Source organism: Panulirus ornatus, chromosome 3, assembly GCF_036320965.1.
Source record: "Panulirus ornatus isolate Po-2019 chromosome 3, ASM3632096v1, whole genome shotgun sequence".
In the NCBI taxonomy this organism is placed as follows: Eukaryota; Metazoa; Arthropoda; class Malacostraca; order Decapoda; family Palinuridae; genus Panulirus; species Panulirus ornatus.
Window position 1 is genome coordinate 73,399,328 of NC_092226.1, and position 25,804 is coordinate 73,425,131.

Consider the following 25,804-nt stretch of genomic DNA (forward strand, 5'->3'; position numbering starts at 1 on the left):
TAGATAAGAATGACACTGAAAGATTCAGTTCTTGTGTATCTAAGATAACGGCTTGTCGAAATGTCATTAGTAAACATTTTCGCCGGAGAGTACACCATCCGCTGCAGCGAGATCCCAGTGGGGACTTTGTCTCCTCGATCTCTGAACTGGTCCGGAATAATAAAGCAATCCGTGGAATGAAAAAAAAAAAAAAGAAAGAAATATTAGCACTCGCTGTGGGTTTCTTAGGTTGCTGCGTATACTGACAACCAGTTAAACCCGAAAATGAAAATCTTTTGGTTGTAAAGAGCAGGCTGTAGTGTCATGAGGAAAGCGGGAAGCCGGAGGCCAGTCTCCAGTGATTCTTTGGGTAAAAACGGTGTGTATTAGAGCGGAAACTCGACACATTGTGGCGTTAGACCAAGCTAAGGAGCCGTTGAGACGAGAGGCTGGTTGCTGGTGGAACCTTGTGGTGCAGGTCAGGGTGTACGGAGTACTGAACTACAGCGTGATGCGAGTCTTCAAATTAATATTCCGAACGCATCGAATTTTGAATTTGGGAAAAATATGTAATATGGTCTTTGGTGATTATTTAAGGCAACTGGATCGTCAAGGATTTGTTTATACCGTGTGTGGGGGTGCAGTGAGTGAGTTGGCAGTGTTGGAAGGCCTTGAGGAGAGGAGTGTAGGAGTGAGCAGGTTGGCGGGCGCCATGACCAGTAAGGTTAGTCTGGGGCCGGCCGACATTACACCCGACCGAGGACTCTGCACACCAACACACCGAGTCATCGGGATGGGAGGTCGTGGTTGGTTGGTTGGGGCTACATGCACTCGACTACCAAGGATCAATTAAATCCGTTGAATATTAAGGTATCACCACCGCCCGAAAAAAATTTTAACACCCCTTTTCATGTATTTAAGAACCTAGATAATTTACTAAAAATCTTTTAACATCCATTCCATGTATTAATGAACCTTGAATATAATTCTAAGCCCACATACACTCCGCGTCCATACTTGGTGTTAATAATAAGTACTGTGTTGCAGTGTAGCCAGCACACTAATTAGTTTATCAGCAGTTTACGGCCCTTCTTTGCGTGTCAAGACTCCTTGTGATTGTATGTTACAGGATGTGATAAGATAGCGTAAGTCTGCCGGAAGTCAGCTCGGGGCTTACCAGTAACTAATTTTTAAAGAAAATATAGAGTAAATGATAAGATAGAATGGCTTGTAGTTCTATATTAGACAACGTCATAAAACATACCGTATTTATTGCATCGTACGCGACTTACATCATACTTTTGTCATTTCCTAAACAGTACTTTTTTGTGTATGGAAATGACCTTCTGTATCACATTATACTGGAGATTAGACCACCTCTGCAGTGTTTTCACATTGGTTGGCAGTACCAAGCTTTTTAACTCGGCTTGTACTGATGTCACAAGCTGAATATTGATAGGGAAGGCGAGACTGGTGATTGTCATGAGATATGTGTGTACGCCCACTGGGTTCATAGGCAGCGATAACCTCTGTATACAGCTTCGGTCATAGTTAGGTGGTACCAAAAAGACACTAAAGTGTGATATACTTTACATAATCGTTGTTCATGATGAAATATTCTCTCAATCTACATGCATTTGTTGGAACTGTGGTGTGGTATACTGTTCGTAAACACTTGTGGGTAATGAACAGTTGAAGGCAAGATAACATTTTATCAGGGTGTCAGCATCTAAACTGCTGGCTGCAGCCATAGGTCATCTGCTGCACCATTAGTGTACGGGTACTTCACGTGCCCATCACTACAGTACTCACTAGACATGTCCAGTACCACTGAACGTGCACCGTTTGGTCAGGTTGGGAATGACCTGACCTGCCTATCTACGCGGGGTCAGGTCATCCCCCTGACACTGTGGTTGTAAGCTAAGCTTGCTGGAGGTCACACTGGTACACAACTTTAGCCTCGCCCGGGGCGCCATCTCAGACCACATACATAAAAATGTTAATGAGAGTTAAGTGACACTTTTTTTTTTCTTCTGCCGGCGATGGTTGCGGATTTAAGCTTAAAGGCTGAGTGAAAATTAAATAATGTGGATGAGGAATTGACAGAAAATGAAGAACAGTTAGTTCATTGTTCACACTAAAACAGTGCAATGTGATATTCTTGTGCTCAATACGTTACGGACAATAATATATATATATATATATATATATATATATATATATATATATATATATATATATATATATATATATATATAAGAAAGGATCATTTTTACGCATGATCAAGTATATTTCTTTGAGTCCACGGGGAAAATAAAACACGATATGTTCCCAAGTGCACTTTCGTTCAATAATCACATCATCAGGGGAGACACAAGAAAGAAATAGAAGCCAGATGATATACAATGAAGAGACGTGGACTCATAGAAATATATATTACATTTTATTATGTCTGTTCCTTTCTCGCGTGTCGGGAACAGATGAGTGAGCCATAGAGATGACACTGATGGGGGGGGGGGGGGGGGGAGAGCAGCCCAGGCCAGTTGAGAAAGATGATGATGATGAATCACATGAGGAAGTTGACGGATGGAGTTCAACTGAGACTGAGAAGTCCGCCAACCTATCTTACAAAGGTGGGTTCGGGTGAATTCTCCAGCAGGAGTTTTGAATTACCATGCGAGACTGACAGGCAGAGATAAGAGAGTAATGGTAATAGCTGTTTTGATTTACTGTGGGACACAGACGTTAGTATATTTAAGCAGGTGTACACTTCATGGGACTGTCACCATCCCGTGGTCTGAGTGTTCACCATCAGCTTAGATATACGTGAAAATAAGAAAAACAACCTCAGGTTGCATCGATTTTAAGATTCCATTCAACGTCTGTTGAAGGTAAGATGGGCATTTCTCGTTGACCATACTCGTTTATATTAAACTAAACGAAGATAAAAGTTTGTAGAAAACGTGACAGAAGGTCTTTGTCGCTTCTCACAGAGGTACCTGTGACCTGGAGGTCAACACACTCGGGTAACCTTGGTGTATTGACCATCAGGAGGGAGGTGAGGCCTCCAGCAGTGTTCCTGAGGGCAGATGTTCCGTCCCAACTGCACTAATTATAGCAACTAGACTGACAGACGATCGTTAGGCGCTGTCAACGACATTCCGAGCGTGATACAGATTAACGACGGTAGGACCACTTGAGCACGACGGTACGAAACTTCATGGGTCATGCCAAAGGCTAGATCATTATAACCAAGGGTCGTACAGTCATTCTCAGGGGGTCATGCCGTCTTGTGCGTAACTGTTTTCGAATATTCTAGTCAACATTTCCTCCTGGGCATCCACCGTTAGGGCTGGGGGAAAAGTCCACATGTTTTGTGATAGTATTTTTTGGAAAACGTTTATGTGACTTAGGATTTTTAGGCCATGTGTCATGTAAAGTAGTTGGATTTCTATGCCTTGTGTCATACACAATGGTTGGGTTTTCATTCAACTTGTCACATGAGTGAATTTTCTGTCGTATGACTTATAAGACTCTTGACATTCAGTCTTATAAGGGACTACAACCCTGGAACCTTCTACAGGCACATTCTACAATATGGTTGGAATTAATTGACAAAATCTTATAACAAATGTTTTCCTATTTCATGAGAAGGATGTACTTCAGCTTAGACTAGTTAGTTTTGATGGACCGAATAGATTACACTTTTTGTAGGCATTTTGAATACTAACAAACCCTGTTTTACTTGCGAAAGAATTTTGAGGAAACTCAAGTTCTTGATGTTGGATGTGGATGTTAGATAGATTTTATGTATGGTTTTGAGATGGATTGTTCGGGAAAGACCTATGACTTAAAGCTGTTTTGGGGACTGCTGGGATTATTGTAGTAGTGGTAAGTTTTCATACCTTTTCCCTCCGTTAGAGGTAATTGATAAGCTTTATTTATTGTAAATATCACTGAAAAACCTGAATTGTCGTTACCAGGGCCTCTCATTCGCCAGGCTTGTTTACGACAGTCTTTGGCATCCGTATGCAGGCGGGCGTGTCCCGCGCCTCAATTAATGCCTGGCGAGCTCCAGGAGGACACCTGTGAATTATATAAGACGTAATTACAGAAGCCGAGTCTCATGTTTGTGACCAGGGCTCATGGGTTAGTGATCCACCCCCCCCCCCCCCCCACACACACACACACACAACACACACACACTGGTCATGGGCATTGTCCTTGCCTAGCCTCGAGTCCCGAGCAATCCCGACTTCAGAACATGAACGCGCATGCTTAATGTTGTTATGTTGGTTCTTTTGTTCCCTTCTTTTGGTGGTTTTATTTCAGTTTCTACTCTTGGTAATAGCTGCGTGTGTTTGGCAAGTCACTACGTCACATGATTATGTGGCTATTTGTGATGTCTGTTCCTTTCCTTACGCCGCTAAGCTGTTCAACCATTTCCTTTTTCATTTTTGCTCCGTTCTCGTAACTTCTGTGTCTCTTTAATCACTGAGGTTGACATTTTACTTTGTCACGTATCTCAATGGACATAACGTGGCCATCGAACCATGGATATCAAAGAAGACTTGTAACAGGAGAGAAGTGCGTGAAAAATATAAGTGAAGAGGAATCATAAGACTTAAGGGATACTACACAAGTGTGCACGGAGAAGGCAGCCCCTTATACTAGTTTTAATGAGACTATATGTAAGATCAGACGTGGTGTCATGACGCGGAAGAAAGTTCTTTTTTTTTTTTTCACCTTATCTAGAGTATTGGTACTATTCTCCTTATTCTTACGCATTTGTATTCTCTGATTGGCTTGTTCCTGCCACGCGTCTACGCTTTTCTGTCACCCTTTTGCTGACGTCCTCAGTGCTGAAGTAAACTTCACATACGTCATAGGATGGGAGGCCCAGTCCCTTTTAGAACTCGCGTTGATCTTGACCAACTAATTAGACAGACATCCGGCCATTCATCATGGTCGTCACGGTCAAACCACTAGACGTATTTTCCTCTTAAACCCTCTTCACTGTAGCCACACTCCTCCACCTTATGTGTTTGGCTTACGTAATCTCACTCCGGGCAGCTGGTCTTGTGCAACTGAAGTCTCCAACAACTGGTCTGTAGCCAAGAGCCTTGGGAACAAATGGTCTTTAGCAGAGAATATGTGTGCCATGTAGTCTCTAGCCAGGAATGTACTTGATATATCTTGTCTCCAAGAAAGTATCTTAGTAGCAAATGGTCTTCAGCTGAGAATAATCTTTGACAGCTGCTCTATAGCCAAGAATATACAGGACTTCTGGATTTTAGCCAAAATCCACCTTTCGTAACGTATACAGATCCAATGTTCTTCTTTTGTTCCGTTCTAACAACAACGACCCTACCTCTCTCGAAAGTGATGAACCCACGCGATCTCTTTTCTCCACAGGACGGGTAGGAGTGCACAATAAAACTGTCGTTTCTTGCGACAGAAATCAAAATCAAATCCTCCCATTCTCCTTTGCACGATTAAGACTCTCCTTCTCAACGTTTTACTTTCCCTCGCCCTGTAACTTTGTATTGTATTATGTCATCGTAAGAGCTCATAAGTTCTTAGAACCAGATCATTTTCTTACGAGATAAAGCACCGAAACCTGACTGTTCAGGGAGGGGTAGGTAGACCAGGCTTTGGCTCACCTGTGCTTTCTCCTTATTCGGCCTCATCCTCGAGCACCACTTTTTCCTTCTTCTGGACACTTGCCCTGCTGACGTTGCCTCATCCACGAGAAAGAAAAACAATTCTTGAGTGATTTCATTTACTCTCCTTCTAGCTTGGACATTCATTAGAAATACCTTTGTGAATCATTCGAATGCTTCACATCTTTCGGCATTCCGATTCGTACAGTCTGTGGCCACCTGCATGGTTCCCGAGTAGGATATATATATAAACCGTTAGTATTTTTTTTTTCACTAGAATTGAATCTGATCTACATCGATCATGGACCTTATGGAATCATACGTCGAAGTCCTTAACATAATGAAGGTTTTGATACCACAAGTCTCTGATGTGTGAAGACTTCCATCCGTCTTTTTTTTCTCTCTTTTAGCCTTATAAACTCGGTGTCGCCTGCGTAGTATGTGGCAGATGCTTAAGGAATCGTTTCGTTTGTCCGCGTACCGTGGGAAGTCGTGCCTTAACTTCATACCTTTGGTCATAACGTCAAAAACTATATGTATTCGTGTAACTTGATACAACTGTATCCCATAGTGTGATGAAGTGAATGGCGGAAGACCCGCACCTCTGACATGGATTCTGCCTGAGTTATACCAGATACAAAAAAAAAAAAAAGGTGTATAACCTTGAAACTAATCTGCCATATAATTTGAAGAAAAAGCTATAAAAAGGCTATAAAAAAGCTATAAAACTTATCACACGTATTTCCCATCATGTAAGAGATTGAATGACAAAAGACCAATAACTTTTGCTTTTTCTTAATGCCAACGTTACAGAGGTATAACCTAGAACTTAACCTCATTATGCCATGTCAAGAGAATTAGCTAGGCATATATCTTGAGAGATGTTTCCAGTGATGGCCATGAAACTTGAACCTGTTCTTTCCCAGTATTTCAAGAAATGAACGCCTTGATTAAGACCAATGAGTCTAGTTTTATTTTCATGGTTATATAATGATTTGAACTGGTTTTGATCTGGATAACTTGGCCGTGTTGTTAGCCACACAGGTGTTCCATGGAGCACTCTTCTTGTACACTGCAGGCAACACAAGTGTTCCACGGAACATCCTTGAAATACACTGCAAGCAGCATAAGTGTTCCACTGAACATCCTTCAGTTACACTGCTGGCAACACAAGTGTTCCATGGAACATCTAATACACTGCAAGCAACATCACTGTTCCACGGAACATCCTTGAAATACACTGCTGGCAACACAAGTGTTCCATGCTACATCCTTCTAGTACAGTACAGGCGACTTCCAACACCCTTGTATTACAGTGCAGGTAACACGAGTGTTTTATGCAACATCCCTCTAGTACACCGCAAGCGACACGAGTGTTCCATGCAACATCCTTCTAGTGCACTGCAGGAGACGCAACACAGTTCTGCCCATTCCCTCATCTAGAATTCCTCCTCATTGTGTGTCTCTTTGGAAAGGTTCAGTTGTAAGAATACTTCATTGTGTACCTGGAGATGATTTATCTCGAGAGGCTGCCTGCCTCGTCCAGTGTTGAGTGTAACCTCTCATAAAAAAAAACAAAAAACGTTAAGCTGATGAATAGAAATGAAGGATTTAGTAACTGCACGAACGAGGCGACTTGGGGCATTTAAATACAGGGAGTCCTTGCAACTTTGCCGGGGTGTTTACGATGCTGAAACACCTCTTTGGGGATGGAATGTATACGCATGCCGTAGTCAGTGCCAGGCGTATACGAATATACGTAGTGCAATGAGTGCGTATTTTCTCAAGAGCACATAATGCTCTCCAGTAGCAAGAATTCGTACCCCCTGCTATTTGTGTGGGAACTGGGTACCCAGCATAGCCTTGGGGTTAGTGTACCCAGCTAGCTCGCAAATGGTATGGGGTTCGAATCCTTGCTGCTAGAGTGCAGTGTGTGATCATATATATATATATATATATATATATATATATATATATACACATATTGTCATACTATTCGCCATTTTCCGCGTTAGCGAGGTAGCGTTAAGAACAGAGGACTGAGCCTTTGATTGAATATCCTCCCTTGGCCCTCTTCTCTGTTTCTTCTGGAAAATTAAAAACGAGAGGGGAGGATTTCCCTCCCCATTCAGTCGCCTTCTACGACACGCAGGGAAGACGTGGATAGTATTCTTTCTCCCCTATCCCCAGGGATAGCGAGGTAGCGCAAGGGAACAGACAAAAGAATGGCCCAACCCACCCACATACACATGTATATACATACACCCACACACGCATATATATATATATATATATATATATATATATATATATATATATATATATATATATATATATATATATATATGTATGAGGGGAACATCCACTGTGTCAGTCCTCGGGCGTCGAATGGAAAGTAATTCTTTGAACACGACGCTACGGTGGTTGGGGTTGTGATAGCCCAGCCCTCTGACCCGACCCTTTATTAAGGGTACTGTCGTGCCATCATACCCAGGGATCGTACCATCGTACACAGGGGTCGTACCATCATACCCAGGGGTCGTATCATCGTACCCAGGGGTCGTACCATCATACCCAGGGGTCGTATCATCGTACCCAGGGGGTTAGAGACTCGTATTCCAGTGTGTGTGTGTGTGTGTGTGTGTGTGTGTGTGTGTGTGTGTGTGTGTGTGTGTGTGTGTGTGTGTGTGTCTTGGCCAGGTGTCAGTCATGAGGAAGTCGCGTGTTCTCGTTTGTTATCCTGTATCTGGGCTCCCTCTCTCACGGGCCTTTGATAAGATAGCCAGTAGCTTCGGGCTTCCCGGAGATGGCCTGCCAGTATCGGGAATATCTTAGAGGAGGATGATAATGGCCTGTATTTGTTGACGTCATACAAGATAGCCAGCACTCGCCCAGTGCCCGTGTGGAGACAGCCAGAGTTCACGCCGTGGGCTCCTTAGAAGGTATGGGGAGTACCGGCCATGCGCCCTGGGAATATAGCCATAGCATCCACCGTAAGCTCCTAAGAGGATGGCTAGATACACGGTAAGGGCCCCTAGGAAGTTGGGTAACACCTACCATGGACCTCTAAGATGAAAGGCTAACACCCGCCATAGGACGACGAGAGGATAGTCAGTACCTGCCATGGGCCTCTGAGATGATACAGTTCCCGCCATGGACCTCTAAGAAGATAGCCAGCGCCTGTCATGGGCCTCTAAGAAGATAGCCAGCGCCTGCCATGGGCCTCTATGAAGATAGCCAGTGCCTCTCATGGGCCTCTGAGAAGATAGCCAACACCTGCCATGGGCCTCTAAGAAGATAGCCAGCGCCTGTCATGGGTCTCTCAGAAGATGGCTAATTCTCGCCATGGGCGTTTAAAGAAGACAGCCAGTACCCGCGAGTCCTCCACACGTGATGGCCAACGACAGCACGTCAAGATAGCCAAAAGTCACACGCAAACCCGGATGCATGATGCTGTTTTTCTCCACCGTGAACAGGTTCGATTGATCATCGATATTCGAAGGACGAAAATATGTCGAATAATTTATTAACAGTCGTGAATAGGTTCGATTGATCGTTGATATTCGGACGAAAATAAGTCGAATAATTTATTAACAGTCCATGTAAATATTACGCTTTATTATTCAAGATGAAAACCTATGTTTATTTAGCTACCCGGGCGTATTCAAACTCCTCATAATCAATTAAGGGGGTTAAAGCTAGGATGTGGATGACATAAGCGCATTGGAAAGTACTCCTTCGTTGTCCAGAAAAAAAGAAAACACGGGATTTTAATTTTCCCCGGGAAGTTAGTGGACTCGTTTACATAAAACCATTCCCGATTATATTTCTAGCTCGAAAAATACCTATAGTACATAAAACAACTCTACATGGGCATGTTGGGAAATGTTTTTAATAAAGGAATACGAAAATAATCCATCATGCAGTTATATAAAGTCGTTGCTCATGAGTTTGGTGTTTTAGTTCCCGAAGGAGAAGCCAGTGATCTGTCAGTGTTGTTTGTTCTCCCTGCGGGAAAAGCCGAGGCGGAGGGCGTCGTCGCTGGAGCCTGGTGGTGCGGCGGAGAGAGAGAGAGAGAGAGGGGGGTAGTGGGTTGGGGAGGAGGAGCCTGGTAGGGGTAGGGGAGCAGCCACAACCAGGTCTTCAAGGTTACCTTGCCTTGCCATCCTGCTTGGCCTGCCGTGGCTAGCGACCTGGCCGTAACTCAGGTGTGTGTGTGTGTGTGTGGAGTGGAAAACCTCTCCCCGTAACACACAAATACTAATCGCACTCACCTTAGCCAAAGCCATATGCTTATTTATCGAACAGTCCCAAGGGGAGGATGAACACCTGGGTCAGTTGTGGGCAGGCTGCTGCGTTCAGGATTCGAACGCTACATCACAGAGGTTTAAGTGTGCTTCGCTAGGTTACAGTAGTGTACAGGGTCTAACAGCTACCTTCATCCTGCTTGGTTCAAATGTTCCAACCAAAAAGTATTGTATATATATATATATATATATATATATATATATATATATATATATATATATATATATATATATATATATAAGTTTGTAAATAAACTGAAGTCCACTGGGTTGAAAAGTTTGACTGAATGAAGCGCCGGTTGTGGGTCATCTAAAACCCGTCCAGTGGGAGAGACCTGGGGAAGCCCGCAGCCGCCCATGCCTAGCGTACGTAAGACCTTTCCTAAACTGACGCAACTCTAACATAGCTAAGGGGGGGGGGCTCTTCCCCCAAAAAATTGCTATATCTGTCCAGGTAGATTTACCTTAGGGCAACGCATTACTAGCCAGAGTAATGAGGGAGTCCCTAACCAGCCCTATTGGTAGGAGCATATTGTGTGACGCTCACTATAGAGGGTATATATATATATATATATCTTTTTTTTCTTTTAAACTATTCGCCATTTCCCGCGCCAGCGAGGTAGCGCTAAGAACAGAGGACTGGGCCTTTTTTGGAATATCCTCAACTGGCCCCCTCTGTTCCTTCTTTTGGAAAATTTAAAAAAAAAAAAAAAAAAAAAAAAAACGAGAGGGGAGGATTTCCAGCCCCCCGCTCCCTCCCCTTTTAGTCGCCTTCTACAACACGCAGGGAATACGTGGGAAGTATTCTTAATCCCCTATCCCCAGGGATAATATATATATATATATATATATATATATATATATATATATATATATATATATATAAAAGGCCCCTTTATTATCATCGTATTGAGTATGGATAAGCGTTACTTACAAGTCCTGGATGGTGTCCACATAGGGGATACAACTCCAGTCTTCGACACACATTCCACCATGGTGGCCCACAGTCTCCATATTTGTCGGGCAGCTTGTTCGACGGCTCTTAACCAACTCCCCAACACGGGGGGGAGGAATGAATCCCACAGGATCAGAGAGATCAAGGCTGCTGAAGTTAGGTCACATAACTCCTGACCCCACATGGGATTACACCTGACATATCCCCCGCCCAACCTTTCCCCAGTTTCTCTTCCCTTCACTCCTGACCTGCCCTATGTGTTACCACCCATGACTGACAGTACCTCGAGCTCCTCCTCCCAACGAAGGGTGGTGGTAAAGTTAGTCTTTCTTATCGTGCATCTTGTATTTGACTTTCACATGAAGATGCTTCATGCACAGGCGAACCGTCCGCCGTGTGTAGTACTCGGGAAATGTTGGAGAGCTTTGGGTAAAATGTCTTCGCCCATCCTCATGAAATAGGAATGGGGATAGGGGAGAAAGAATACTTCCCACGTATTCCCTGCGTGTCGTAGAAGGCGACTGAAAGGGGAGGGAGCGGGGGGCTTGAAATCCTCCCCTTCCATTTTTTTTTTTTAATTTTCCAAAAGAAGGAACAGAGAAGGGGGCCAGGTGAGGATATTCCCTCAAAGGCCCAGTCCTCTGTTCTTAACGCTACCTCGCTAACGCGGGAAATGGCGAATAGTTTGAAAGACAAAAGATATATATATATATATATATATATATATATATATATATATATATATATATATATATATATATATATATATATATATATATATATGTATGTATGTATGCATATAATATGCAGTCAAAATCAAAAGGGAATGGAAAAAATGGTGTCAGGTGCTTTTGTATGATTCCATGGTCAGAACGGAGTGTGTTTATATGAAACACACAGGGCTTAAATTGGTTACGTAATGTTGGGAGGGAGGGGGCGAGCGTACTCGCACTTACAGCGGGAGGCACTTCTGAGGCGGCTCCGAGCTGCTTGAACAACACAGATAAACAGAACCGACGTATTTTCTCGCATCTGACTTTGTAATTTTTGTGTTTCAGTGCCAAGTCTTGTGAGAACAGTTTTTGATGTTTTTATGGTAATGTTCTGTCCATTGAACATGACGGTACGACCTCTTCGGATCAGGTTGGAGGTGACGCCGTCGCATCCATGGTGGTAAACGTAAACATGAGCTGGAAACGACAGGTTACGTTTCATTGAGTAACGAGAGTAGCAGTGCTGGTATGAAAGTGGTGATGACGTACGCTTTGCTGCTTTGGTCGGTAGTCATGAGAAAAGTAGTGGTGAAAATCTTGCAAAATTGTATACGACAACAGCTGCGACCCAATTTTGCCGACGGTGTCGCTAGCCCTCCTTTGTTTACCGTCGCTGTATTAAGCAATGAAGTACAAAATTGCTTTATTTGGTGATCACCACGGTATGATCTTCGAGGATCCTTGAGCCTGAATGTACGATCCTAGGATATTGAAACGTGACCTCTGAACAGCTGTTTTTAAGTCAGGTCAGAATCTGACCAGACGCTTTCCATCGCGTCAGGTCAGAGATGAACCAAACCTTTTCGATCGATTCATGCCAGAGACCATATCACCCTATCCGGGGGTTGTCACGCTGTACTCAAAGGTCGAACTGTTGTGTTCATTGGTTCGATGAATTTAGCTGTATTAGAATCCGTCTTCCATATCAAGAAAATGCAAAATCAAGAAAGCTGTGTGTCTAAAGAAGTTTACAGCTATTCCGACGAATTTAGCGATGTGGAGCTAGGTTTGAATTAAACATACGATTGCCTTGAGAATGTAAATCTCACACTAGAATGGTTCTTCAGCCTGTATTTCTTAGATTAAAAAGAAAGAAAACAGGCTGCTGAACATTACTACTGACCCCACAAAAAGAAATTAATAAAAATGGGGGAGGGAGACAGTAGAGAAGATTGAGATGGTAAGATTCAGAGTGCATAAATCTGAGTCTTTCGTTCGCCACTTGGGACTGTAGGGTTCCCGTAGAATATTCCACACACTACATCCGAAATTAAGTGTTTTCCAACGTATGTTATACAGAATGCTAATGATTCAATCAATATTCGAATATTTAACTTAAAATACATCCAAGTAGCTTATTACATAGTAATGTAGGTGCTTTTGCCATTAACATTTTTTAGAATTGTACAAGTATATAATGGGCACTGGCACGATTACACACCATTGCTCACACTATTATTACATCATTACAGACTATTACCTAGCCAATTATCATTATTTGTACTAATGTTTGGTTTTAGTGAGGGATGCGTCTGTTCATGGTATCCTAAGGGCATTTTCCCTCGTGATGGAGTGGCAGGAAGCAACCTCCACTTCCTTGCACTCGTCCTTGTCTGAGGTGGTAGCCTGGTTCTGGTAACCCAGGTGTTGCCTACTACCGGTGCCCTCGGTGGCAGCTTAGGTGTTGCCTTACTGTAGCGGTTGCTTGACGTGGCAGCCTAGTTTTGCTTCATACATTCCTCATATTTTCATCACCCTCAGGGTATGTTCTTTTTAAGCATCAGTACAGCTGCAGCTCTGGGTGTGAAGACGAATCACTTATTAGTTTCCGAGAAATATCCTGCATAATAGGCTCACGGATGTGGGAGTCGACCCTCCGCGCTCTGAATTCCTTAACGCGCGTGTTTTCTGAAGACGTCTTTGAGAATTGTTGGAGCATGGGATTCGAGAGCGCCAAGAACGTGAGGGAACATCTATTAAAGATATAAACGTCTTCTGTCTTGTTTTGACATTTTGATGCTTGCCTCACAGTTTTAACCGTTTTATTTTGAAATTGGTTAACACCTGGGAATGGCTGGTCATAAAAGTAATAAAATTGTTGTTTTGGATACTGTGTCTGCATAAGAAATTGTTGACTCGAAGATGGACCCCTTGACCTCCTCACTTAACGGCTAAACTTTACGGTTCTCAATAGATCATGCAAGACTGATCATTTATACAATACGACGACCTTTCATGTCGTTGTGCACGACATAAATCTCAAGGTTTTTGTCTAGATGTCTTCAGACTCGCTCACACTGAAAATGTAGCGCAGCAGGAGGCAACACTGGTTTCACCTGGTGTTAGTAGAACGATGCAAATGCGTGCCTATGTAAACTTTTTCACGCTCTGTAAGAACAGAAGACCTCGGTCGCCAAATTTTTAATGTTCGAAATTGAAATTTTCATATTGTTGTTGTATTTTCGATAGAGTGAATACAGGATTTTGAAACAGTTAATTGTTTCTTGAATTAATTCAGCGAAGAAATTGAAAATTAGAACCTTAGTAAGAACAGAAATATAGTGGGTTACTTTTGAACCATACCTTTGTAGTTCAGAGACGAGGCTAGGCTTCCTTTGTTGGCATTTGCACCCGCCAGATCAGCCATCCCCATGTGCGCGACCGAATGGCCCTTGAGCACGACGGTACGACCTTTAAGCGCGACAATGTGGGCCTTGAAAACGACGGCACGATATTTGAGCATGACTACATACCCTTTGAACTGATCCTTTAGTCCTGGATCAAAGGCCAGGCCTTCGTGCTCAAGTGCCATCTTAAGAGTCTTTCCCAAGGGTCATAGTATTATGCTTCGAGGGGGTCAGGGGCGGCAGTACAAGGCCAGTTGAATATATTTAAGTTGATGGTAACGGGGAAGCCAAGACACCTTGATGTACATGATTATAAATACTGAAGGCATCGGGACCCTGGCATTAGATTAACAAGTGTCAGGGGTTGTTGTGATGTGTCCATCTCGTCCATGGACACTTATGCATAGGATCGTTCTGTCGTGTGCAAATGTTTCCATTTGACTTTTATTTCATCCTTTCGATAAATCTGCTGCTGTTGTTGATCAGTGCTTTCAGCATTCTCCAGTCGATCAAGATTTGAATGAACGTTACAGGAACGAAGGAAATGAATTCGTCTCTCGTTTGTCAATCTGTTCCTCGTATGCCCGAAAGAAAAAGGCGTGTTGTTATAGATTTGGATCATATAGTAGGATTTAATGCAATCAGATGCACTCTGATGTCAATCATTGCACCTTTGATAAAAAGTAAGCTTTGTCATATATAAATGCGTCGGTATATATATATATATATATATATATATATATATATATATATATATATATATATATATATATATGCACTTCACGTCTGTGGTTCTGCTGACGTTTGCCAAGTAAAGAAGAACTGCGAGTGTTGCAAAGTAATGAAATGTTTGAAGAACTGGCGCATGACGGCTGGAGCGCTGCCGTGGCTTCATCAACAAGGCTGGTAGATCAGCTGTTGTGTGCCTGTTTTCAGGTGTGTGTGTGTGTGTGACGTTGATTAAAGTTGGTTATCCTTTGTTTTATAGTTTTTGGTTTCTTTGTAAACGGGTTTTTTTTTTCACGAAAACGTAAACTGTATGACTGCGTTTGAGAAGTTTTGCAAAAACGTATGGATAGGAAAAATAGAGAGAGAGAGAGAGAGAGAGAGAGAGAGAGAGAGAGAGAGAGAGAGAGAGAGAGAGAGAGAGGATACCCCTTGATTCTGTAAGTGCTGCTGTTACAGCTGACTCGGCCATGTATGTTGTGTTCAGCACATATCGCGGTGGTGGTGGTGCAACGTCTCGCTGGGGATGTTCGCCGTACGTTTTCCTCCTCCTGCGCACCACACCTAGGTTGAGGATACTGCTGGTGGTGAGGGTATGGCTCCGTGATGGCGTTGTTGGTGCTGTGTGCAACGTGTCGGCAATATTGTCTGGTGGTTTAGACTGTGGCGGCGGCGGCACCAGATCGTCTGCTCTTTCTCGTGGAAATCCTCGAAACGTGTCTTGTGGTTCCTATGACCGCCGGCAACCCAGCCCAAACCCCCCTCAGCACGCCAGTCAGGCCATCCAACGCACTCGGCGTTATGCATTTACGAGTGTGTGTGCTGATGCACAAGCACACGCACTCTGTCGCCTCCCTCCCGCGAGTATGTTTGTAGTCTGTATATAAATTTATTTTATACCTAGGTCAATTGTTTTTGTTTGAATATATATATAAATTTATTCTTTACCTGGAAGGTCAAACGCTTTACGTCATTTCGTCATTTCCACTTTTAGAAATTGTGGTAAGAGAGGTTTTTTATGCTCTAAATCCCTTGAGCATCACGGTACGACCCTTGCTTGAACATCACGGTACGACCCTTGCTTGAGCACCAGTCTACGACCCTTGGTTACGACGGTACAACCCTTGAGCACGACGATACGACCTTTGAGCATGGCGGTACAACCTTTGCCCACTTTGGTACGGGCTATGAGCAAGTTGGTACGACCCTTGAGCACGACAGCAATACCCTTTGAAAGGCCCGATGGCTTGGATTTTGACCTGACCCATGACCTTAAGGGAGGGGGGGAAGGGGTCAGGTCAAAAATCCAGGCTGTCGTGTCTCAAGGGTTCGTACCAAAGTGGTTGAGGGATTAGAGCGTGATTACTGGGTCCGTTCGTGGCGAGGTGGGCACGACATATCCGGATGTCTTGGAGGTCACCGGGGCTCTGGGTGGTAGACTGTCATGGCATAGGTGACGTGACGTTTCTTTGTTCTCTCTGGAGGTGTCACTCACCAGCGTGACACACATCACCACCTCATTTTGTGGACTGGTCTGTTGCAGTGGGGATGAAAGACGATGGTGAGGTTATGTGATGGTGGTGGTGATGGAGTGGTTGTGATGGTGGTAGTTTTGATGGGGTGGTTGTGGTGATGGTAGTAGTGATGGAGTGGTCGTGATGATGGTAGTCGTGATGGAGTGGTTATGGTGATGGTAGTAGTGGATTTACCAGGAAAAGGGTTGTGTAGAGGGACACATGAAGGGAGAAATGTGTTTAGATATAAGAATCTGGCAGTAAGTGAGAATCGATTTTTTTTTTTTTAAAGGTGCAGAGATTGCAATGGTTAGAAATGGCACTGTGGGTGTAAAGAGTTTTTCGAAGGCTTCGTGTTTTTAGGGAATTACAGTTACCACAGCATTCCACCCTTAATGTGGTTTTATTGGTGACTGACACAGCACGGGAATAGCTCTGATCATAGACATCTTGAATGAAAAGAAAGAGAAATAGAACAATGAGAATTGTCAGTTTCTTTAGTTTTTTGATAAATATGACTCATTAAGGTAGAAAAGTTAAGGGATTAGGAAAGATGTAAGGAGAAGCGCAGAGCTTCGCTGTCTGAGGAAAGGATTACGTATCCTAACGGTTGAACTTCGAGTGCCTGGCACTCACACAGAATTTTAGGGAAGCAACCGCCGGAGCATGTTCACTGACGGGGACACACATGCAGACATCTCACGAGAGGAGAGAGAAAGCATAAACTGCTTTGCTGGTCAGATAAAAAAGGGATTGAGATTATGTAAAAAATGAGCAAAAAGATTTTTCCAAAACTTCAGAAACGGCAGAAGAGAGAGAGAGCAATGGGGCGATAGTTTCGTGGAGTTAGAGCTGTTTCCTCTCATATGGATGGGCTGCACCTAGGCATGCTTCCAAGGTGGAGAGAAAGTTTTGGGTTAAGACAAGACTAAGTAGGAGGGCAAGGGTCAGAGCTGGGTCTGAGGCACACACACACACACACACACACACACACACACACACACACACACACTCCTTGAGGGCGAGAAGAGATAATACGTCACCCAGGTCCATGCTCCCCACCCACATGCAGATGGGAGAGTTCGTGGAAGACCTTGCACGACGAAAACATAAGAGTGGGCTTAAGTTCAGTGGGAGGAGATGGAAAAGGGGGTCATCCAGAGTAAAGATGGAGGAGAATAAGCTGGCGAAAAGAACGGGCGTATTATGAGCAGGAGACGAGACTGTTCAGTGTACAGTAGGCTGAACGTTCCTTGGTATGTCGAGTATGACGAGGTCTAGCAATTGGGTGAGGACACGTGAGCATCCAGCTCCCTGGAGCAGAAACAGAAGCGATATTCACTGAAGATGGAAATTGTAACCGACGCTTTGGCGTAGTGCGAGTGAGTCCAGCTGTGAGGTCAAGTGTGGGGGAGTTGATGAATAGGATTGTTTTGGATTCTACTTCTTATAGTGCACGGGTAGGGCTAGAACACCCTCAGAATTGGGAGCCGTACTCCATCCATACAAGGAGGAATCGGCCCTTTGCAAAAAGTGATGGTGATAGCGGTGGAATGATTGTGGTGGTAGTAATGGCGTAAATGGGAAAACCAAGTAGAAGGGGGAAAAAAAAAACTGGTTCTGTGAAGAAATCCATGGGGAAAACATGATAACAGACGACCTGATGGGTTTATGAGGAGGTAAATGGGACAAACCAGATAACAGAAGAACTGATGATGGTCTGTGACGAGTTTATCTACTGGAGAACAATTTCAGTATCGTACATTACTAATCTATCTATAGATTGGAGACAGGATGATAATGCAAAAGGCACCTCCCTGCCTGCACCGCTCCATCCGGCTCATCATCCTACAGGAAACTAACTGGAGGACGACCATGTAGACAGAGTGTACCAACTGTGCAGTTTTATAGGAAAGCATGAATGGGAATTCATTGTGACCTTCCAGCTGCCGGATGCTCTGGAAGGAAACGTTGTGGGTCTCTCAAACTCTATATAGAAGAGAGAGGTTGCAGTTATATAGTATCATTCTAGATGATGGCACTGGTAGTGACCGTGGTTAAGTGGCTGTGGCAGTGGTAATGATGATGGCACTGGTAGTGACCGTGGTAGTGGTTGTGATAGTGGTAGCTATGATGGCAGTGGTAGTGATGGTGGCAGTTAGTGGTTGTAGTAGTGGTAGCGATGATGGCAGTGGTAGTGATGGTGGCAGTGGTAGTGACCGTGGTAGTGGTTGTGGTAGCGATGATGGCAGTGGTAGTGATGGTGGCAGTGGTAGTGACCGTGGTAGTGGTTGTGGTAGTAGTTGTGATGGTGGTAGTGGTTTTGACGATGGTGGTGGTTGTGACGGTGGTGGTGGTGGTTGTGACGGTGGTAGTGGTGGTTGTGACGGTGGTGGTGGTTGTGGTAGCGGGGAGGCAGTGCTGTTCAATGAAGGACTTGAAGGATTGTTGTCTCCAAGATGATGAAGGATCTCCTTGTCTTAACCATGTGACAAGTGGTGCTGAGAGAGAGAGAGAGAGAGAGAGAGAGAGAGAGAGAGAGAGAGAGAGAGAGAGAGAGAGAGAGAGAGACAACCCACCCCTGGGGGGCCACACTAGCTGCTACTGCTATGTTCGAGGTTGACAGAAGCTTGTGATCTGGCCGCTACAGAGTGACCATCACGGCCAATTGGATCGTTTCTTACGGCTGTGAACTCGTAAAACAGGACGGTACGACCCCCTTGTTTATGATGGCCTGGCCCTTGCACCTGACCCTTTAAGGGACTGGTAGAAAAAGATAAAAAACTAGGCACTTTACTGCCCAAGGGTTTTACAGTCGTGCTCTAGGGGTCGCACCGCCGTGACCAAAGTGTCGTTCCGTTAACTCCTGGGTCGTACCATACCCACACTAACATCAGTGTTGTCATTGCCAGCACCTAACAGAATCACTGTACGATCATCACCACCATTGTTGTCACTGCCAACAGTCAACATGATCACTTTACGAGCATCACCGCCATTGTTGTCACTGCCAACATTACACTGGAGGTCCCGGATTGCATATATGGTATAGGCTAACACAGCGTCCCTGGTTTGCATACATGGCACAAGCTAACACAGCGTCCCTGGTGTGCATACATAACATAGGCTAACACAGCGTCCTTCTTTCCTCTCCCCTCCACAGGTGGTACAGAGGATCAAGGCCGTGGCCAACGAGACGCGGCTGCTGGTGCTGGACCCGAAGGCGGACAAGTACTACAAGAGCAAGAACATCGTGGTCCGCGGCACGCAGGAGAACGTCATCGTCAAGACTTCGGCCCGACCGGAGAAGGTGGCGGCCCCGCCCACGCCCGAGCCCGAACCGTCTCCTCCCACCGCAGTCACCAACGGCCACCACCACCACCACAACAGCCACCACCACGACGACGACCATGATAACCGGTCCGTCAGTTCGGCGGCGTCTTCGTCAGCTGCGAGCGAATCCTCCTCCTCGCACCTACAGGTAAGCCGATCGCGTTAACTCTGGCCGCTGCAGCCATTATGCCTTGTTGTTGTTGTTGCCACTTGTATATGCTCTTTTTAGCTTGTTTTTGAGGCTTTTCTGGACACTTGTATGGCTACAAGCCAGTTCTGATTTACCGTTTGTCTTGTATATCACGTCAAGTTGCAGGATTGATTGACTGATGAATTTTAAGATGATCTGTGTCCAAATTTATGTATTGATTTCTGTATGTATTCCGGCATGGCATGGTGTTTTAGGTTACTTGTTTACATGCCCTAAGGGCTGATCATATGTCTCCACAACTTCACCTTCATGGCTGATCATTCATCTCCCTAGTGCCATACTTAGGGCTGATCCCTCATCCTAACCCTCAGGGATAGTCTTATGTGGCCCCCCAGCTTCACCCTCAGGGCTGATGGTTCATCTCAACCTCAACCTTGGGTTGATCATTCACCCTGACCTCAACCTCATTGCTGGTCATTCACCGTAGCCTCAACCTCAGGGGCTGATCACCCTAACCTCACCCCCTCAGCTCAGGGTTGATCGTTCATGTTAGGTCATCTTATCAGTACACCCTTAGGCAAGGTCACCGAGAAGGTCAGAGTTTAGTCACCCCCTCAGCCACTGTAGCACTACGAAGAAAAAAAAAAAAACAGTATACTCCTACCGACAGCTTATCCAACGAGTACTGTTGTAAGCAGTGAGTATGTTCAGTGGTGTTGGTAGTACAATCAAAGTCGAGAGGAAATGTATCCGCCTGTGTTGTGAGTTAAGCTAAAAGAATGGTTTTCTGTCTTCGAGAGAACGCTGATATTCCTTTAGGAGCAAATAGATATTTCTTTATAGTGCAGATCAATTTTTTTTCTTATACACCGGACGTGGTTTTCTGCTCATGAGCCAGATTTGCACCCCAGTGAATTTTCCATATACAAATGTAGCGTGAATCTTCTATACGTTAGTGTGGGTCCATATTTTACATTTGCCCATTTTCCCTTCAACAATATCCAAGTTCGCTGCTTCTGTCGTGTAGAGAAACTGCCATCTAAAAAAAAAGTCATGGTCCTCGCATAACCTCTTGGAATGCGACATCTCTCTGCCTTTTGGAGCACGATGACGATACGGCCGTCTGGTATGATGACTAGGCCCATCAAACCGAACGGTCATACAGTCGTACCTACAGATGCGCCGCCGTGTTCAAATGACGCAGCGTCTTTCCCGTGAGTCGCGCCATCGTTGCGAAGGCTCGTAAATCTCGTTTTTCGAGGCTCGCATCGTCTTGATTTAGGGGTGTCGTCGCTTCATTCTTAAGGGTCGCACCATCGTTCTGGAGTGTCGTCCAGTCGTTTTCAAGGGTCGTACCGTTCGTGCTCATGAAACCAGCCCCTCGCTTTTGTCATACTTGTCTTACAAGTCACACGATATGTCTCCCCGTTTTTCACTTTCCTTCCGCGGCTTCGGTCACTGAACTGATAGAGTTCAACCCAATCAGTCCCACGCCCTTCACGTCCTAACATTCTCCTCCTCCTCCTTCTTCACGAAGTCCTCACAGTTCTCACTCCCCTGCCTACCTCCCCCGTCTTTCCCTCCACCTTCATCCCACGGCTGTTGAAAAGTAGAGCGTTTAATGGTCAGCTTATATTACGTAACGAAAACATTTTGATTATTTATGAAAACTACACCAAGCCTAGCTTGAAATTGGTCGTTGCTTCACCTGAATTATACCACTGAAATACAGTATTTACAATTGAAAATAAGAAATCAAAATAATTGAATGGGGAAAAAAACAAAAACAAAGGTTATTTGGTATTTAGCCTCGTGTAAAGTAGGTCCGTGGGTCAGTAGATCAGCAGTGGAGTATAGCACTTACCTAACCTAGCCTTAATCAAACGTTGCCAACCGCTAATTTTCCAACGATATAGCAGCCCCTCTCTCTCTCTCTCAGTGGTCGGCTCTAAATTCTGTGATTCTTCGTCGTATTGAACCACTGGTTCTTTCGACCGTGACCGTAGTTTCTCGTAGTTTAAAAATTTCGTAACTAATACGGATGTTCAAACCGCTCACTCAACGAGTTTCCATATTAACGGCACATTTTTTGGGATGAAATATTTTAGCGTTTGTACGCAATGGTGGCAGATCCTTCATGGTTGTAAATATGATGGAAATGTCGCACTTCCCTTATAACCCGTATTTAGAAGTAGATTCTACGTTTTCTCCGTAGTCTTGTAGAGAATTCCAATGCTTGTTAACTTGAGTTCGGGTTATGATTAAACGAGTATTACCGCGCGGATTTTATGCTGTGCCACATATGGTCCGTGCGCTAACAGACCGTTTCCGTGTGTCGTGACCAGTGCTGTGAACAGCTGTAGCCTAGATCTGTGTGTGTGGGTGTGATGCAAGGCGTGTCTCGGGGGCCGTCCGGAACCCCTCAGCGATGTGCAAGTTGACTTGTCGCGCTTCTCTTCCCATCACTGGGTAAATCAGGCGGTAAACGGTTGAGAACAGAAGTGCGCTTGCACACATTCTCTCTCTCTCTCTCTCTCTCTCTCTCTCTCTCTCTCTCTCTCTCTCTCTCTCTCTCTCTCTCTCTCCACAGATATTACACGGTGGTAGGGTGGGTGGGTGGCGGAGCGACATCTCTGGTAATTCAAATACTGAGAGACAATACCCTATTTTTTGATCAGTTTTTACCTAGCTCAGCAGTGCCGTTGAACTTAATTACATAATCTCCATTCCGTTATATATATATATATATATATATATATATATATATATATATATATATATATATATATATATATATATATATATATCCCTGGGGATAGGGGAGAAAGAATACTTCCCATGTATTCCCTGTGTGTCGTAGAAGGCGACTAAAAGGGAAGGGAGCGGGAGGCTGGAAATCCTTCCCTCTCGTTTTTGATTTTCCAAAAGGAGGAACAGAGAAGGGGGCCAAGTGAGGATTTCCCTCAAAGGCTCAGTCCTCAAGTCTTAACGCTACGTCGCCAACGCGGGAGATGGCGAATAGTATTGAAAAAAAAGAAGAAAAAATATATCGCCATTTCCAGCGCTTGCGAGGTAGCGTTAAGAACACAGGACTGAGCCTTTGAGGAAATATCCTCATTTGACTCCCTTCTCTGTTCCTTTTTTTCTTTTTGAAAATTAGAAACGAGAGGGGAGGATTTTCCAGCCCGTCGCTCCCTCCCCTTTAAGTCGCCTTCTACGGCACGCAGGGAATACGTGGGAAGTATTCTTTCGGAATTGAGATATGAGCCTTTATTGTCAGTCGCTTCACTATTAACCTTCCACCTCACCTTGAGGATGACGGAACGACACTGGAGCGTGATTCTGTACGACCGTGAGGTACAGATGGCGCGACATTTGACCTGGCCCTCACGCTGTGGTCGTAGGTTACGCCCAGGTACGCGAAGATCGTATCGTCGAGCCCAAAGACGTGGTACGAGTCAGAGAGAGAGAGAGAGAGAGAGAGAGAGAGAGAGAGAGAGAGCGCTTGAGTCTGCTTGTTGCTGGAGGAACACGTGTGTGTGTGTGTGTGTGTGTGTGTGTGTGTGTGTGTGTGTGTGTGTTGGGGGAGGCTGCTGTTGTGGGGGGGGGGGGGTCGTGACCTTGTAATGTAGCGTAGTTGCGGAGGTAAAGGTATGACTCAGGTTACACCACCACACCTGTACTCCTACATCTGTAGCGGACCTGTGGCGCCAACACCTGTTGCCGCCGCCACAGGTGTCAACCAACCGATGGAGTGAGTCACCACAGAGAGAGAGAGAGAGAGAGAGAGAGAGAGAGAGAGAGAGAGAGAGAGAGAGAGAGAGAGAGAGAGACTCAGTTATGCTATTCCGACGCAGCAGTAATGGGTGTCAAGAGGCCTTAATGTTGAAGTCTTCACTAGATTAACTTTTTTTTTTTTTTTACTTTTTTTACGGTTTGAATTGGCCGTTGATATAATGGCTAGTCTTTTACACGAAGTTCCGTGAGTGATTTACCATTACATAACGTTTTACCGGGGTTGTGTCAGTGTGTGTGTGTGTGTGTGTGTGTGTGTGTGTGTGTGTGTGTGTGTGTGTGTTTTCTAAACCTGTATAAATTATGTATTGGGAGGGAGTTTTACACTCGTGTTGGGGCCCCCCATCTCTTGCCTCATCTCTACTATTGTACTGTTTAAACTTTTGTCTGCATTTATCATTTCCTCGGCTCAGTTTGGTGTGTTAGTACGGAAGTAGAGAGAGGTGCGCGGGGCAGCGTTTCCTATGACCTTCATGTAGCGTTTGTCCTTAAATGTTCTGGTGGCACCTTTTACCCCCTCAAGCACGACTGTACGACCCTCGAGCATGAAGGTACGACCCTTGAGCACGAACGTACGACCCTCGAGCATGAAGGTACGACCCTCGAGCACGAACGTACGACCCTTGAGCACGACAGTGCGGCCATCGTACTCGAGGGTCGTTCGTCTGGTCTTGCGCATGGGGTCGTACCGTCGTGCTCATACTGTCGTATGGTCACGCTTCGGTGGCCGTAAACACGTGCTCCAGGGTCGTGCGCGGCGGCTTATGGAACGACTATCAACTGGTGGGTGTCGTGTGCAGTCCGGCTGTCCACGTGTTATACAGAGAAGCAACAATGGTGTGTGTGTGTGTGTGTGTGTGTGTGTGTGTGTGTGTGTGTGTGTGAGGGATGGGGGATGTTGGTCGCGTGGAGGGAGTGGAAGAGAGAGGGAGGTAGGGGGGGGGGTCGTCGTTTATCTAGGGGGTGGGGGTGTTTCCGGTACATGTGGAGTGAATTGCTGGACACCACAGGGTGGCTGGGGCCAACACCTCCACCACCCCCACCAACACCAACACTACCTCCACCATCCACACCAACGACAACAACAACAACAACGATGTGGAGCCTTGAGGCTATAAGGACGAACTTCTCATAGTGTCCAATACGAACATTGTCTTTATGCATTTCACGTTACATATTCCGCATTTGTCAAGCTAAATAACAAAACACACACACACACACACACACACACACCTCAGGTAAATGACAACTTTTTTTTTCCACATTGGAACAGTCAGTAATTAGGCTCTTGTGTTGCATAATAATGATGATGATGATGATGGTAATTATCGTGACGAATCTGTTGTTAACTGGGTCTGAATGAGACTGTGGCCCGTCACCGTCCTGCGACAAAAACGGGGATCGTCGTGGTTGGTTTTGTGATGACCGTGTTCGTCCTGGGAATGGATGATAGAGGGAACAACCATATGTTCTGGTAAATGCAAAAGTTCTCTTCTTTCTCATGTAGAAGTTTAGCGCATGGTAGGGTAGTGTAGCGCATGGTAGGGTAGCGTAGTGCATTGTAGAGTAGTGTAGCGCATGGTAGGGTAGCGTAGTGCATTGTAGAGTAGTGTAGCGCATGGTAAGGTAGTGTAGTGCATGGTAGGGTAGTGTAGTGCACGGTAGGGTAGTGTAGTGTAGCGCATGTAGGGTAGTGTAGCGCATGGTAGGGTAGTGTAGCGCATGTAGGGTAGTGTAGCGCATGGTAGTGTAGTGTAGCGCATGGTAGGGTAGTGTAGCGCATGTAGGGTAGTGTAGCGCATGGTAGTGTAGTGTAGCGCATGGTAGGGTAGTGTAGTGTAGCGCATGTAGGGTAGTGTAGCGCATGTAGGGTAGTGCAGTGTAGCGCATGGTAGAATAGTGTAGTGTAGCGCATGTAGGGCAGTGTAGCGCATGGTAGGGTAATGCAGAGCTGGGTAGGGCAGTATAGTGCATGGTAGAG

General features: G+C 45.0%; 1 protein-coding gene across 1 annotated transcript in view; it reads left to right on the forward strand.

The window, feature by feature from the left end:
• The window catches only part of LOC139763509 (uncharacterized), an 87,303-nt gene that overhangs the window by 9,509 nt on the left and 51,990 nt on the right, over positions 1-25,804 (forward strand). The window contains exon 2 of the mRNA XM_071689653.1: positions 19,708-20,025. Coding sequence (XP_071545754.1) covers positions 19,708-20,025 — 318 coding nt within the window. The remainder of the gene's footprint in view (positions 1-19,707; positions 20,026-25,804) is intronic.